This window comes from Nansenia antarctica (genome assembly GCF_963989245.1).
Source record: "Nansenia antarctica genome assembly, chromosome: 11".
NCBI classification, from domain to species: Eukaryota; Metazoa; Chordata; class Actinopteri; order Argentiniformes; family Microstomatidae; genus Nansenia; species Nansenia antarctica.
The window spans coordinates 5,336,989-5,351,833 of record NC_137681.1 but is presented as its reverse complement, the minus strand read 5'-3'; the positions used below and the strand labels follow the sequence as shown (position 1 = coordinate 5,351,833).

Sequence of the window (14,845 nt, the reverse complement as noted above, 5' to 3'; positions counted from 1 at the left end):
CAAATACTGTCTCAGTGTCTGTGTGTGTAGTAGAAAGCAACACCTGTGTTGGCTCTGATTCATCGACGCATCGTGTTGTTTGTGCGTGTTGTGTACTGTCAACGGCCTTCCCTGCGTTACTCAATGAATGTGAATGAATGGAGCTGGGAACCGTCGATCAGAGGTGTTGGCGGACTGGTATCGGTGATGTTTGCCCACGCCCGTCTGACGTTTCACAACATACCACAGATGGCTGGGATTACAGCTCCACCACTGGTGTGTCATTAATAGCACACCACATCTTCCTTGCATTGTTTGTGGGTGTGGTTGTGGGTGTGGGTGGGTTTGTGTGTAGGTGTGGGTGTGTGTGTGTGTGAGAGAGAGATAGAGAGAGTGTTTATCAGAGATAGAATGAGTGAGACTGTGGCCCAATGGCCCTTGTATGTGAGAATGTGTATCGATCTGATTGTGTGATACTGTGTGTGTGTGTGTGTGTGTGTGTGTGTGTGTGTGTGTGTGTGAAACAGTCAGCATCACGTTACTAGTCCGGGTGGGGAGGAAAGACAAGGAAGTTAAAGCCCGGACAATCGGCCTGATTGTTACTGTAAGAAGGAAGCGGGATTCTACGATAGGCGTCAGATGTATCTGATGTGTTGCTGCTAGTTTCTGCCAGTGCACTGGAGATCATTCTGGTCCTTATTGACTGATTTTTCTCTCTCTTGCTCTCTCTCTCTCTGTCTCTCTCTCTCTTTCTGTGTCTCTCTCTCTCTCTCCCCTTCTCTCTCTCTCTCTCTCTCTCCCTCTCCCCTTCTCTCTCTCTCCCTCTCCCCCTCTCTCTCTCCCTCTCCCCCTCTCTCTCTCCCCTTCTCTCTCTCTCTCTCTCTCTCTCTCTCTCTCTCTCTCTCTCTCTCTCTCTCTCTCAGGTGTGGAGCTGAGGGAGACCATGGAGCAACCTGACCCTGCCTCAGCCACCGACCTCCCCGTCGGGTCAGAGGTCAAACCCCCGCCCCCGCCTCAGGTCAACATGACGGACAGCGATCAGACGGACGGGACAAAGGGGGGGGAGGAGACTTGTGTTGAAAGGGGGGGAGAAGACACGCATCTGGACCGCCTGGAGGGAGATGAGCACAGACAGACAGAACCAAGGACGCACACGGACACACAGCTGGACATCCAGACCGAACCCGTCCAGACCGGAACCCAGAGGCAGGGAGACAGCGGAGAGGAGGGGGGGGCGGACGCGGACGTGGACAACAGCTGCGACAGCGGAACGTCCTCCATGGAAGATGCCAGAACTCCGCCCGGCGGTCCCCTCGACCCACCTACGCCCACAGACTCAGACGAGGTGGCGGTGGCAAGCTCTTCGTCCTCCGTTTTAGAGGGGACGATAGAAAGCCCGCCCTCGGTTTCCGTTTCCGGGGAAGCGAAAGCGACAGAACCTCCCCCCCCCGCTACTACCCTGGATCCGGCGGTCCTAGAACCCTCGTCCCCTGTTCTGCCGGATCGTTCCTGTGCCGAACCTCCTCCGCCCCCCGCTATCGTCGACGGGGCGATCGAAACCTCGCCCCCCTCCTCCGTGGAATCCTCCCCCTCGAAGACGACTAACCCGACGAGGCGAGACCACCCCCCGGTCGTCCCCAACGGCCCGGCCACTCCCCCCTCCAGCCCCCCCACCGGAGCCCCCTCCCCTGTTGACTCCAGCCCCTACGACACGGACTGCAGCCGCAAGCTGATGCGACAGATCCAACGCTCGGCGTCTCGGGAGTCTCTGCTGGACGAGTTGGAGGCGGAGCTTCTGGCCTGCCAGCTGCCCCCCGAGGGGAGGGCGGGGGGCGGGGGGGGGCAGAAGGGGGGTTCCGGGGGCTCCCCCACCACCCCCCCAGCGGTCAACGGGATGCCAGCGGACAGGGAAGGCTCCGTGGCGGTGTTCGAGAAGTGCGCCCAGTACAAGTACCTGCAGCAGGAGAAGGCGGTCAAGAGGTAGGCTATGGAGTGTCGCTATGACGATTGTGTGATAGCACTTATCGACGTTAGGGAGTTAGCGTGGTTGCGTTTCGCTAGGTACAGGAGGATTTCATCCCTGAGAATCTTTTCACAGTCTGTCCACAATCGATACGGTCCCAAAATATCATCGCTTTTTTGTTGTTGTTGCATACAGTGGTCCAGGAAGTCGATCTAGGCTTGCTGATGTTGTTGAATGCAGAAACTGGTACCGTGGCTATATACATAATATGCATAATAATATATACATCATATACACATAATATACATAATAATATATACATACCGGTATACAAATAATATGCATAATAATTTATACATAATATATACACATGGTAATAATATATACATAATATATACACATAGTAATAATATATACATAATATGTGGACCAGGCAATAGCCACGGTACCAGTTTCTGCATTCAACGACGCTAGTTAAATATTGACTTTTACATGTTATGTAAAGTGGATGAAAGGAGGAGTGTCTTTTCCAGTAGGGAAACGTGAGGTGAAACCTCTGCCCAGGGGCGACGCGTAGCAGCCTAACAGGTAACAGCCAGGTAGCAGACGAGAGTCAACACGCCAGCGTTGCCATGTCAATACTTCTGACACCGTTGACGAGATGTACACCGAAAAGGGGCCCTCTGGGCTATGAAGCTTTGTACAGAAAGCATGGTGAATGTACTGCTGTACTTATCCAAAGCGCTTTACAACGGCCTCTCATTCACCCGTTCACACACACATTCACACACCAATGGCGGCAAGCTACCATGTGTGTAAGGCTGGGAGCAATTTGGGGTTCAATGTCTTGCCCCAAGGACACTTCGACATGTGGCCAGCCGGGGCTCGAACCGCCGATCTGCCAACCTTTGCGATCATTAGACGGCGGCTCTACCTCCTGCGCCACAGCCACCCCTGGGCAGAGCATGGGGTGGCATGGGCAGCGGTAGCCTAGAGGTTAGAGAGGCCGGCTAGCAATCAGAAGGTTGCTGGTTCGATCCCCGCCCTGCATGTGAGCTGGTGACTGGAGGGTTGCTGGCATCATATCTAAGATGCCTACCACTGCCGTTGTGCCCTTGAGCAAGGCACTTAACCCCTAATTGCTCCAGGGGCGCTGACTATGGCTGACCCTGTGCCTAGAGCAAAAAATACCACATTCCAACAGTTGATTACATGGCAAATAAAACCTTCTTCTTCTTCTTCTCCTTCTCCTCCTCCTCCTGCTCCTCCCCCTGCTCCTCCTCCTCCTCCCCCTCCTCCTGCTCCTCCTCCTCCTCCTCCATCTCCTCCTCCTCCTCCTCCTCCTGCTCCTCCTCCTCCTCCCCCCTCCTCCTCCTCTTCCTCCTCCTGCTCCTCCTCCTCCTCCTCCCCCTCCCCCTCCTCCCCCTCCTCCTCCTCCTGCTCCTCCTACTCCTCCTCCCCCTCCTCCTCCTCCTCCCCCTCCTCCTCCTCCCCCTCCTGCTCCTCCTCCTCCCTCCTGCTCCTCCTCCTCCTCCTGCTCCTCCTCCTCCTCCCCCTCCTCCTCCTCCCCCTCCTCCTCCTCCTCCCCCCTCCTCCTCCTCCTCCTCCCCCTCCTCCTCTTCCTCCTCCTCCTCCTGCTCCTCCTGCTCCTCCTGCTCCTCCTCCCTCCTCCCCCTCCTCCTCCTCCCCCTCCTCCTGCTCCTCCCCCTCCTCCTCCTCCTCCTCCTCCTCCTCCCCCTCCTCCTCCTCCTCCTCCTCCTGCTCCTCCCCCTCCTCCTCCTCCTCCTCCTCCTCCTCCCTCTCCTCCCTCCTGCTCCTCCTCCTCCTCCTCCTCCTCCTCCTCCCTCCTGCTCCTCCTCCTCCTCCCCCTCCTCCTGCTCCTCCTCCTCCTCCTCCTCCATCTCCTCCTCCTCCTCCTCCTGCTCCTCCTCCTCCTACCCCCTCCTCCTCCTCCTCCTGCTCCTCCTCCTCCTCCTCCCCCTCCCCCTCCTCCCCCTCCTCCTCCTCCTGCTCCTCCTGCTCCTCCTCCCCCTCCTCCTCCTCCCGCTCCTCCTCCTCCCCCTCCTGCTCCTCCTCCTCCTCCCTCCTGCTCTTCCTCCTCCTCCTCCTGCTCCTCCTCCTCCTCCTCCTCCCCCTCCTCCTCCTGCTCCTCCTCCTCCTCCTGCTCCTCCCCCTCCTCCTCCTCCTCCTCCTCCCCCCCCAGGCTCCTGGAGGAGAACAGGAAGCACCAGGAGCTGATCCTGGGTATCTGCTCGGAGAAGGACACTATGAGGGAGGAGCTGAAGAGGAGGACGGACACAGAGAGACAACACCTGGCCACCATCAAGAAGGTACGCTGCACCTGAACATCTGGGTAGAGCTGAACACCTGAGTAGAGTTGAACACCTGAGTAGAGTTGAACACTATACAAATTAAATTAAATGAGCTATGCAGTATGCGCTATGACATGCGCTATGCACTCGTGACACAGATTCAGCCAACTTTAACGATTAAGAAACCCAAAATTCCGCCCCAATGTAGAATGTGGAAAATACTGTGATGTGATATTCAGGCGATAACGCCCAGCCCTAAACTAAAGCACTCTCTCTCTATCCAGAGCTAGTGAAGGACTCTCTGGAAATGCAGTCAGCAGTATTCTCCTGTTTTTCAGTGTCAGGTTTAATCACCCTGTTTTTGAGCATTTGAGTGACCGATGTGTAACGATATGAGAATGTGAAGAATGTGTTTTAATTGCCACGCAATCAACTTGTCAGTCAATATATCAGTATTTTTTTGCTCTAGGCACAGGGTCAGCCATAGTCGGCGCCCCTGGAGCAATTTAGAGGTTAAGTGCCTTGCTCAAGGGCACATGCCGCTCCCTCCTGAGGCAGGATCGAACCAGCCACCTTCCGATTGCTAGCCGGCCTCTCTAACCTCTAGGCTACCACTGCCCCCAAATGGAATGTTTTTTTTTTTTGCACAGGCACAATATGTAGCCTAATAATGCCGCAATATCAGTCAATATCCCATATATTGGTAGATAGGCCCTCATCAATATGAATCAACTTGTTATCGCAGCCCTTGAACCAACGGTTTTTCATTATGCTTGATTTTGAAGTCAGGTGTCAGAGCGGATTGGCTGCTTGTTTTAAATGTCCCTTTAACGGTTAAAGTTTAACCTCTTCATCTCTACCTAGTTATTCCCTTTAACTCTTCATCTCTACCTAGTCATTCCCTTTAACTCTTCATCTCTACCCAGTTCTTCCCTGTTCTGGAAACCTAAGGAAGCGTACTGATTTGTAGGGAACATTTATTTACAACCACAAAACGGTGTCATCGTGAAATGGCTTTCCTCGTCCCCCATTAAACGACGTAAAAAAAAATAGGTCAGCTCAACCAAGCGTCGTCGTAGCGCTCTGAAGAACATGTACTGTACCTATTTCCCACCGCTTGAGTGGTTTATGATTAGTGTCGTTAAACGTTAAGCGGCGAAACGGTGTTGTGTTTTTCGAGCGGGTCCTGGTCACGGAGAGATTGCAACCTAATTCGATCAAGAAGCGGTGCTCCTGTCAAAGGGGGTAATAATAACCGTGCTGGCCAAACAAAGCCCTGACAACCAGGGGTATAATCAGGCGTTACAGGTACACAGCTGCTACAAAGGAAACGGTCGCAAATGCGTCAAAAGCGACAGGCGTTCGTCAGAGCGGCGGCGATAGACGTGTGTGTTCGCTGTTCGCGCGCAGCCCGCGCACGTGTGCGCTCGAGTCGTTTTTTATTATGGACTGCTGCTTATCAACCGCCCCCATCGCTAGAGACAATTATCCGCGTTTGTGCGTCTCTTAGCACCGCTGTTACCGTGGTGAATTCGGTCAACAGAGCCAGTGATGCGGTTGTTTTTAGTGTGGGGTAGAGGTAGTGCGTTTGTTTTGGTTTCTGGCCCACCTCCCCCCCCCCCTCCTCCTCCTCCTCCTCCTTCCACGGGCGGTTACCGTACATCACTGACACATTTTATGAATCATTCACTGACGTTGAGACACACACACCCCCCCCAAAAAACCTGCCATTTGTAGATAATACCCAGTCAAACGTTGTCAAATGAAGCCAGCTTTGTTTAATGTCTCACAGTTCGGCTCTGTCATTTGGAGATGCCATCCGTGGCAGTATGTATCACACTGGATCACGTGTCTCGACATGGTCCTCAACATGTCTACCTGTCTTCTCTTCCCTGTCTTCATGAAGCCTGTCATTTTAGATTAGATTAGATTAGATTAGATTTATTGTCAACAACAGACAGTACTACACATGACAGATACACAAGTAGCCTACACACACTCAGCGCGGTCTGTTATTTAAGGCAACAATGGCTTCATGCTGGATGATGCTCTGGTACAGTAGTAGGAGAAGAGGCGGGGGAAACGCGCACACACGACCCTGTCTAACCTGTCTTAATAGTTCTGTTCCCAGTCTGGGGAGTCCAGGGTGGAGGAAACATAAAACACACCACCCTGTTTCTCACTACCACCTCTGAGCTCCTCCACCACGGCCCTGACCTGGTTCACCAGCCACGGTCGGTCGCTGCTGCTAGCTGCTAGAAATAGACAAAGCCAGCAGCACATATCTGGAGCCAGCACAGTGCTGCGGTACAGGTTGGCACGGCCGTGTGAAAGGGGAGTTATTGGTTCACCCAGCAGCTCTCTGGCCCACAGTCTAATCTCTCCCAGAGACTTAAGACAGTGTTTCCTCAAGGATATTATTATTGCATAATAGAACTCCGGCATCATGGAAAGTCTGCGTCGTCGTATACGTATCAGGCACGCACCAGTCAAACCTGTTCTTCTTGGTTGTTGGCTAACCCCAAAAGCCTGTCTTTCTTTCTGTGTCTTGTTGATATTGTTGTACACTTGTTTGTTTGTTACTTGTTCTTATTTTCACTTGTTTGCCTATTTTTTTAACCTGCTATGACTTTTGCTGTTTTATTATGTTCTTATATAATGTAAAGCTTGCCTTCACCAGTTAACCCTCTCCCCCTCCCCTTCCCATGTGTCCCCAGCACTACCTTAATTAGGCCCCTATACTTTTTTAATTTATTTTTTATTATTACTACTTTTTTATTATTACTACTCGATCTTTTCAGTTTGTAAAGCGTCTTTGAGTGTCTAGAAAAGCGCTATATAAGTCTAATGTATTATTATTATTATTATTATTATTATTTTACTTACTTACTTACTTCCTTGTTCTGTGTTCTCCCCCCCCCCCCCCCCCCCCCACAGTTTGAGTCCAGGGTGGAGGAGCTGCTGTCGGAGGTGAAGGAGTCCCGGGACAGGCTGGTGCACCAGGACCACGCGGCCAAGGGAGCCCTGCAGCAGATGCAGAGAGAGACGGCCTACAGACTGGAGCAGGTGAGCGGGGAGGGGGGGGGGGGGGGATAGAATGGATAGAAGCCTATTTTTTGACTCTGGTTCTTTTAGTTTTTCCTCAAACACCTGGTTTGGTTTGAGACCCCGGTTTGAGAAAGACCATCCTGAGCCACTTCCTCAGAGACCATAGTGCACATACATTTTCAAATGAGGCGTTAAAGTCATGGCCAAAACGCTGTTGCAGGAGAACACTGGCTGGTGAAGGATAAAGCTACAACTTGTTAAAAGCTAGTGCAGGAATTAAGAAATCTATAAGCCCAATCAAAGTGTATCCCCCATGACCGAGTAAATCTTTCACATGCCTGGAAGTAGGGCTGCAACGATTAGTCGACATAATCGACGACGTCGATCATAAAAACTCGTCGACGTGGAATTTTAGTGTCGACTAATCGTATAAAAATTTAGAAGCAAATATTATATATATTTATTTTTAATTTTTTTTAAGCTTGTTATAAAAAAAGGTAACATTAACATGAAACATGAAATTATATTAAACTAAGATAATGCGACGGTTCAAATCTTTATTAACAAGTAATTACAGAAAACGTAAACAACATTTCTATCATCGCTTGCGCATTCAGGCCGACGAGGCAGTCAGAAACATGTCAGAGTCACGTGCTACCAAGCGGACCAATCACGTGCAGTGCGGTCTGCGTTGTTCTGCGTAGCACTAGCCCCTTTTTGAGATTCTGGGGAAGGTACGCGTCGTGCGTCGCTCTGCGTCGCCTCTGCGGCGGTGTGATGCAGAAGCATAAATCCGTTTATTATTTATTTTGTTTCATTGAAACAGAGATTAATTATTGTATGTATTAAATGTTTTGGAAGGTCCGAATTCAAATATTTCATGAGTCATTATTTGAATTTGCAATGGGAACGTATGTTAAGCCAGAGAGACTGGGCAACAGGGTGACATTCACAGGTGTGCAGACTTGAGAAGGTGAGGTACAACATGCACTGGAGCCCGCGGCCACTGCCGCGGCCACACGACTAATCGCGACTAATCGGGAAAATAATCGACAGATTAGTCGACTACCAAAATAATCGTTAGTTGCAGCCCTACCTGGAAGCCTATTTTTTGACTCTGGTTCTTTAGTTTTAGTGGGGTGGGTGGGGGAGGATAGAAGCCTATTTTTGGAGTCTGGTTCTTTTAGTTTTTTCCTCGAACACCTGGTTTGGTTTGAGACCCCCTCAGGCCTGCGAGTCTGCGACCCCTCAGGTTTGGGAGTGTAACCGGTTTCCGTTTGACTGTTTGACTGAACAATAGGATATTGTCTTTCAGTTTTTTTTGTTGTTAAGTGACCTACTCGTAAATATCTGAACAAGATATTGACTTTCAGGTTTTTGTTAAGTGACCTAGTCGTAAATAATATCACCCCATGTCAAGAAGAGCCCGACCACATAAACCGGCTCTACCTCACCCGACCCCTAGCCCTAGATACACCTGAGCCCTAGATACACCTGAAAAGATTGGATATGTGCTTTTTTAAGCACGACGGTAGTACCTCCACCTTGCCACCAGGCGGATATTTTTCGCCAGTTTGCTTATTGCTGAGTCAGGAGCCGTCTTGAGAAAGGAGAAATACTTCTACATCTTCTGGGTAGAATAAATCTTCTTCAGATAGACACCAGTGGGGCTCAGAATGACGTTGGAAATGACACTCTCCGTGAATCAGAATAAGCTTCTCAAGGTTAGCGACTCATTTTGTGTCTTTTTTTTGGCGGGGGGGAGAGAGTGTGTTGACGATAATGCACACCCAGATTCGGAAGGTGGATAACGCTAGGCGGATATGCTGCGTGTGTGTGTCCCTCCCTAGAGAGATGGTGTACCGGGAGAATATGCAATTCTTGGGTTGGCAACACATACTTATTGCTCGTACTTGCTCTCCTACTGGTCCCTGTGGTCCTCCTGGTAACCTGTGGGTTTGTTCAAACAGAGGGAGCTGTCTAGCATCCTAACGCTGTGTCAACGCTGTCTGACAGATTGAGAGATTGAGAGAGAGATTGAGAGAGAGAGAGAGAGAGAGAGAGAGAGAGAGAGAGAGAGAGAGAGAGAGAGAGAGAGAGAGAGAGAGAGAGAGAGAGAGAGAGAGAGAGAGAGAGAGAGAGAGAGAGAGAGAGAGAGAGAGAGAGAGAGAGAGAGAGAGAGAGAGAGAGAGAGAGAGAGAGAGAGAGATAGCCTAAGGGCATATCGTTCTCATGAGAAACGAACATATCCATGCGAGAGTGTCCTGCTGTCAGTTGGCCAGCTGGCAGGCTTCCTGTGTGGCTGCGAAAATATTCTGACCATTCACTGAATGTCTCTCTGACCAGGACGAAAGAGGGGTTGACCAATGGTTTAGGGTCTTCCTGGCTCACATTATAAAAAGCTAACCAATCAATCACACAGGGAGATGATGTATGGCTATGTGGCTCTACATCTTGACAGGTTACACCTCATAGACTCAGAGCCCAATGTTTTCATTAGCTTGATGTCGAAGGAACAGGGTTTTTCCCTGGCGGGTTGATGTTTAGTCTACTCGCAGGGTCACCAGACACTCCCAGAAGCTGCTTCTGATAGTATGGGGCATTTTGTTTGTCAAGAATTATTATCCAGTCGAAACATTGGCAGTGAAACCCTGATTGGCGAGGAAAATGGGACATCTTCATATCATATTCAGTTACCCCCACACACACACATATACACATATACACACACACACGCACACACACATACACACACACACACACACACACACACACACACATATACACACACACACACACACATATATACACACACACATCACACACACACACACACACACACACACACACACACACACACACACATATATACACACACACACATCACACACACACACACACACACACACACACACACACACACACACACACACATATATACACACACATATACACACACATACACACACACATTGCCAGAGACCCGCCCTCCGCCTCGACTGTAACAGAAACTCTGCTGAACGAAATGACCGACTTAACGGCCCATGGCCTCTAAAAACGCAGTGTTGCATTTCTCTTCAGAGGAAGCAAACCGGGGCTGTTACTCTCTAACGTTTCAGAGTGGAACCAATGACTCAAGACTAACTCACAGTCCTCCAAAGTCAGGATGCTTTCAGGTACTCTTTATGGATAGGATCATAGTTGGATGTTAAGTGAAGTTGTTCACAATAAATGAAGCCGGCGTCCAATGAAGACAAACTTCGTCTTAGATGTTGCTGTTGTTGATATTATTGTTGTGTTGCTCGGTAGTCACCACCGATGATCTTTTTTTATCCTGAATGGCCTTCACCATTCCCAAACAATCTGAATTCAGTACACATGGGAACAGCTACAATGGAATGGACAAGCCCCCAGATTACTAGGGATAATCTGCTGTTTGGCATATCTACCCTAGATGCGGAGCTCCATGATTGGATCACCGGATTCCGCCCTTTAACTTTATATCGGGAGATTTTTAACCACGGCATATTAAAACGGGGCACATTGTCAGATTTTTATCAGTATGTCCAGCACTCGAGTTGAGGGGGGATGAGGGGGGATGGCATCGCCCCCTGAAATAAAAACGGTCAAAATCATCCCCCTTCTAAAACTGCCATCCCCCCTTTCCATCCCTTATGTCATTTTATCAATGAACGTGGTATTACTGCTATTTCAACATTTAGTTTAGCGCATATCGAGTAAAATACTGTGGGCGAGGGGGCACGCACACATGCAATGACACATGCAATGACCAAGTCACTGACACTGAAGTCACTGACGCTGTGGGGATGCTAAAACTGTCCCCGTATGATAAAATCCACCATCCCCCCTGATTTGTGAGTACTGAGTATGTCTCATGCCCTACGCGCCATAATAACACCTCCCTTTAACTTTATATCGGGAGGTTTTGTAACCACGGCATATTAAAAAGGGGCACGACGTTGTCCGATTTTTTATCAGTATGTCTCATGCCCTACCTACGCGTCATAGTAACACCTCAGACATGCGCTACGGTCCTATTAAGTGAAGATTTATTAATCTGTCGGTGGAGCCCCCTGCCCGGAGTATATCAGATCATAATGTAGTCCACCTCCTACCGGCTGTGTTACACCGTGAGCAGGTGGCGGAGCGGAGGAGGGTGGAAGGTTCTGGAAGGAGGCCAGTTCCCATGCCCTTCAAGGAGCTGCTTCGAGTGCACGGAGCGGTCAAAGCGATTCTTGGACTCTTCACGGACGACATGAATGAACTTACCGACGTGGTGTGTGGTGTGTGTAGCTACATTACTGTTCTGTAAAGACTCTCGTGATCCCTACCTAAAGGAAGTGAGTGAAAGTCGTCCCAGATAGTAAACCACCCCCTCCCTGGGGTTTCAGATAGTAAACCACCCCCTCCCTGGGGTTTCAGAAGAAATGGAAGAATAGTCTGATAAGTCAGAAAGGAAAGCTGCTTTTAATAGAGGTTATGTAACCAAGGAAACGGAAATAAGAAAAGAGGAGGTAAGGGCTTGAAATTAAGAAAGCTCAAATGAATTACAAAGACAAGAGATAGAGAGTTTTTTCGAAGCAATAACCTTCCAAGAGCTTCCCAGAACGGAATGTAAAGAACTGACCGGATGTTATGAGAGAGGGGAATAAAGACGGTTTAGTCTTTGATGGTTTTAACTCTGATGCACAAGTAGCCGACAGTTGGAATGAGTTCTACGTACTTGAGGTTTGAGAAACAAAGATTTTACAGAGCAGACAGATGAGCTGGAGGAGCAGAACTAAGCTTGGGAGGTAGAGCTGCCGTCTAATGATCGCAAGGTTGGCAGATCGACGGTTCGAGCCCCGGCTGGCAAATGTCGAGGTGTCCTCGGGCAAGACACTGAACCCCAAATTGCTCCCAGTGAGCGGGCCGGCGCCTTGCATGGTAGCTTGCCACCATTGGTGTGTGAATGTGTGTGTGAATGGGTGAATGAGAGGCCGTTATATACGCGCTTTGAAAAAGGCGCTATATAAGTGCAGTCCGACTAGTAAGTCATGCACCACTCTACTGATCCTCTTCAGTTCCAGCGCCTCAGTAAAGTCTAACCACGGATGAGCGGTGGTCTTTTCACTACTTACTATTCTTTGTATGGAATCTCTCGAGCTACAAAAGATACCGGTAATCTAGAAAACACTATCCTCCCTGTCCCTGTGTTTAAAACCCCCAAAAACCCCTTCGATGATTTAATTTAAATTTAAATTTGGCCATTTAGCAGACGCTTTTAATCCAAAGCGACTTACAATTACGAATTACAGGGACATTCCCCCTGGAGTAACTGAGGGCTAAGTGCCTCACTCAAGGGCACACTAGTAGTGGTGTGGTTTCAGGCGGGATTTGAACTCACAACCTTCCGATCACAAGTCCAACTCACTATCCACTAGACCACCACTACCCATTTTAGACTACTTAAATGCCAAAACATTTGTTATGATCAGATTATAATGTTATATATGTTATAATGATTTGTTATCTGCCATTATCTGGCGATGAAATGCCAAAACATTTAAATGTAAATGTGCCTGTATGAATATGCCCGTACGTGATACTCAAGAGTGTGGATGTTTGAGTCTTATACAGTCAGGCTTCATTTTGCATCTGCCTGTCTGTCTTGTCTGACTGTCTGTCTGTACACTTGTAACAAAATAAAGGTTAAATGAAACAAAAAATAGCCTAGCCTAGCCACCACTACCCAAAACCCCTTCAATGATTTTAGACCTGTACCACGTCGTACATCTTTAGTTCTGGAGGTTTCTTTCTGAGGAGGTGCTAAAAGCAGGGTGCTCAGCGGCAGGTGCAAGGTTGTGTTTTAAATCTCCTTCAGATCCTGTTCATTAATGAGCTGGCACCGCCCCGGCACAGAGGATGAGCCGCCTGATTCACCCCTCACTCCTGCCAGAGACTTCTGCTCATCGATTTTTCTTTTTTTTCTCGTCTGCTTTTAACACCGTGGTGCAGCCACATCGCTCACAGAGTAACTCCTCTCTGATTGTAATCTGGATATTAATATCATTGGATCTTTAGACTTCCTGACAGATGGGGTCACAGTGTGTGAGTGTTTAATGGTGTCATCTCATTCAAGCTCCACATCGCTCACAGAGAAAACTCCTCTCTGATTGTAATCTGGATATTAATATCATTGGATTTTTAGACTTCCTGACAGATGTGTGAGTGTTTAATGGGGTCCTCTCATACACAGCTCCTCCACTCCTCCACTGGTTCACCCCCGAGGATGGGTAGATGGGTACTCTCTCTCTCCCCTGCTTTATGTTCTTCACACAGATAGGTGTCCGAGCAAGTTGGAGAAGATTAGATTAGATTAGATTAGATTAGATTTATTGTAGACCCCAGGGGGAAAATTCATTTTCACACCACTGTACAGTATACAACACCGTATAACACAGACAACAACAGACAGTACTACACATGACAGATACACAAGTACACACACTCAGCGCAGTCTATTATTTAAGGCAACAATGGCAGCGGGGACCAGGCTTTTGCGGTACAGATTGAGTGGGTGGGTGAGTGGGTGTTCTATTGTGGTCTATTGTGGAATAGACACATTATAACGTTTGCAGATGACTCTGTCTTAGTTAGCCTGCTGAAGGGGAGGGGGCGGGGGACTAGATTAGATGGGAAACTACACACTTTCTGCACTCTGCCATTTGCTCCTTCTTTGTCTTCACATGAAGTGATCGTGCACTGTACTGTACTGTATTGTTGTCTCTGTATAGTATGTACGTATATGTAGGTGTCCTGTCTAGTATGTTGTCTTTCATGTTGTATTTATCAGGGATTGAATGTGTTTTTTAATACCTGGCTGCAACTAAAGTGTGTGCTCATGTGACCACCACGGCATCTGTGAGTGACCGCTGGTTGTCCCTGAACACGTGTATACGTGCGCACTACATTGATATCTGTATACGTGCTACCCCGAGGTATACTAACACCTCTCCCCTCCCCTCCCCTCCTCTCCTCTCCTCTCCCCTCCCCTCCCCTCCCCTCCCCTCCCCTCCTCTCCTCTCCTCTCCCCTCCCCTCCCCTCCCCTCCCCTCCCCTCCCCCTCCCCTCCTCTCCTCTCCCCTCCCCTCCCCATCCCTCCCCTCCTCTCCCCTCCCCCTCCCCTCCCCATCCCTCCCCTCCTCTCCTCTCCTCTCCCCTCCCCTCCCCTCCCCATCCCTCCCCTCCTCTCCCCTCCCCTCCCCTCCCCATCCCTCCTCTCCTCTCCTCTCCCCTCCCCTCCCCTCCCCTCCCCTCCTCTCCCCTCCCCTCCCCTCCCCTCCCCATCCCTCCCCTCCTCTCCTCTCCTCTCCTCTCCCCTCCCCTCCCCTCCCCATCCCTCCCCTCCTCTCCCCTCCCCTCCCCTCCCCATCCCTCCTCTCCTCTCCTCTCCTCTCCTCTCCTCTCCCCTCCCCTCCTCTCCTCTCCTCTCCCCTCCCCTCCCCTCCCCTCCCCTCCTCTCCTCTCCTCTCCCCTCCCC

At 49.8% G+C, this 14,845-nt stretch overlaps 1 protein-coding gene across 1 annotated transcript in view; it reads left to right on the top strand.

The window, feature by feature from the left end:
* Positions 1-922: 922 nt before the first annotated feature.
* The window catches only part of ccdc186 (coiled-coil domain-containing protein 186), a gene marked incomplete at its 5' end in the record, with an annotated part of 39,698 nt that continues 25,775 nt past the window's right edge, over positions 923-14,845 (top strand). The window contains 4 exons of the mRNA XM_080541906.1: positions 923-997; positions 1,145-1,959; positions 4,146-4,272; positions 7,192-7,320. Coding sequence (XP_080398032.1) covers positions 923-997; positions 1,145-1,959; positions 4,146-4,272; positions 7,192-7,320 — 1,146 coding nt within the window. The remainder of the gene's footprint in view (positions 998-1,144; positions 1,960-4,145; positions 4,273-7,191; positions 7,321-14,845) is intronic.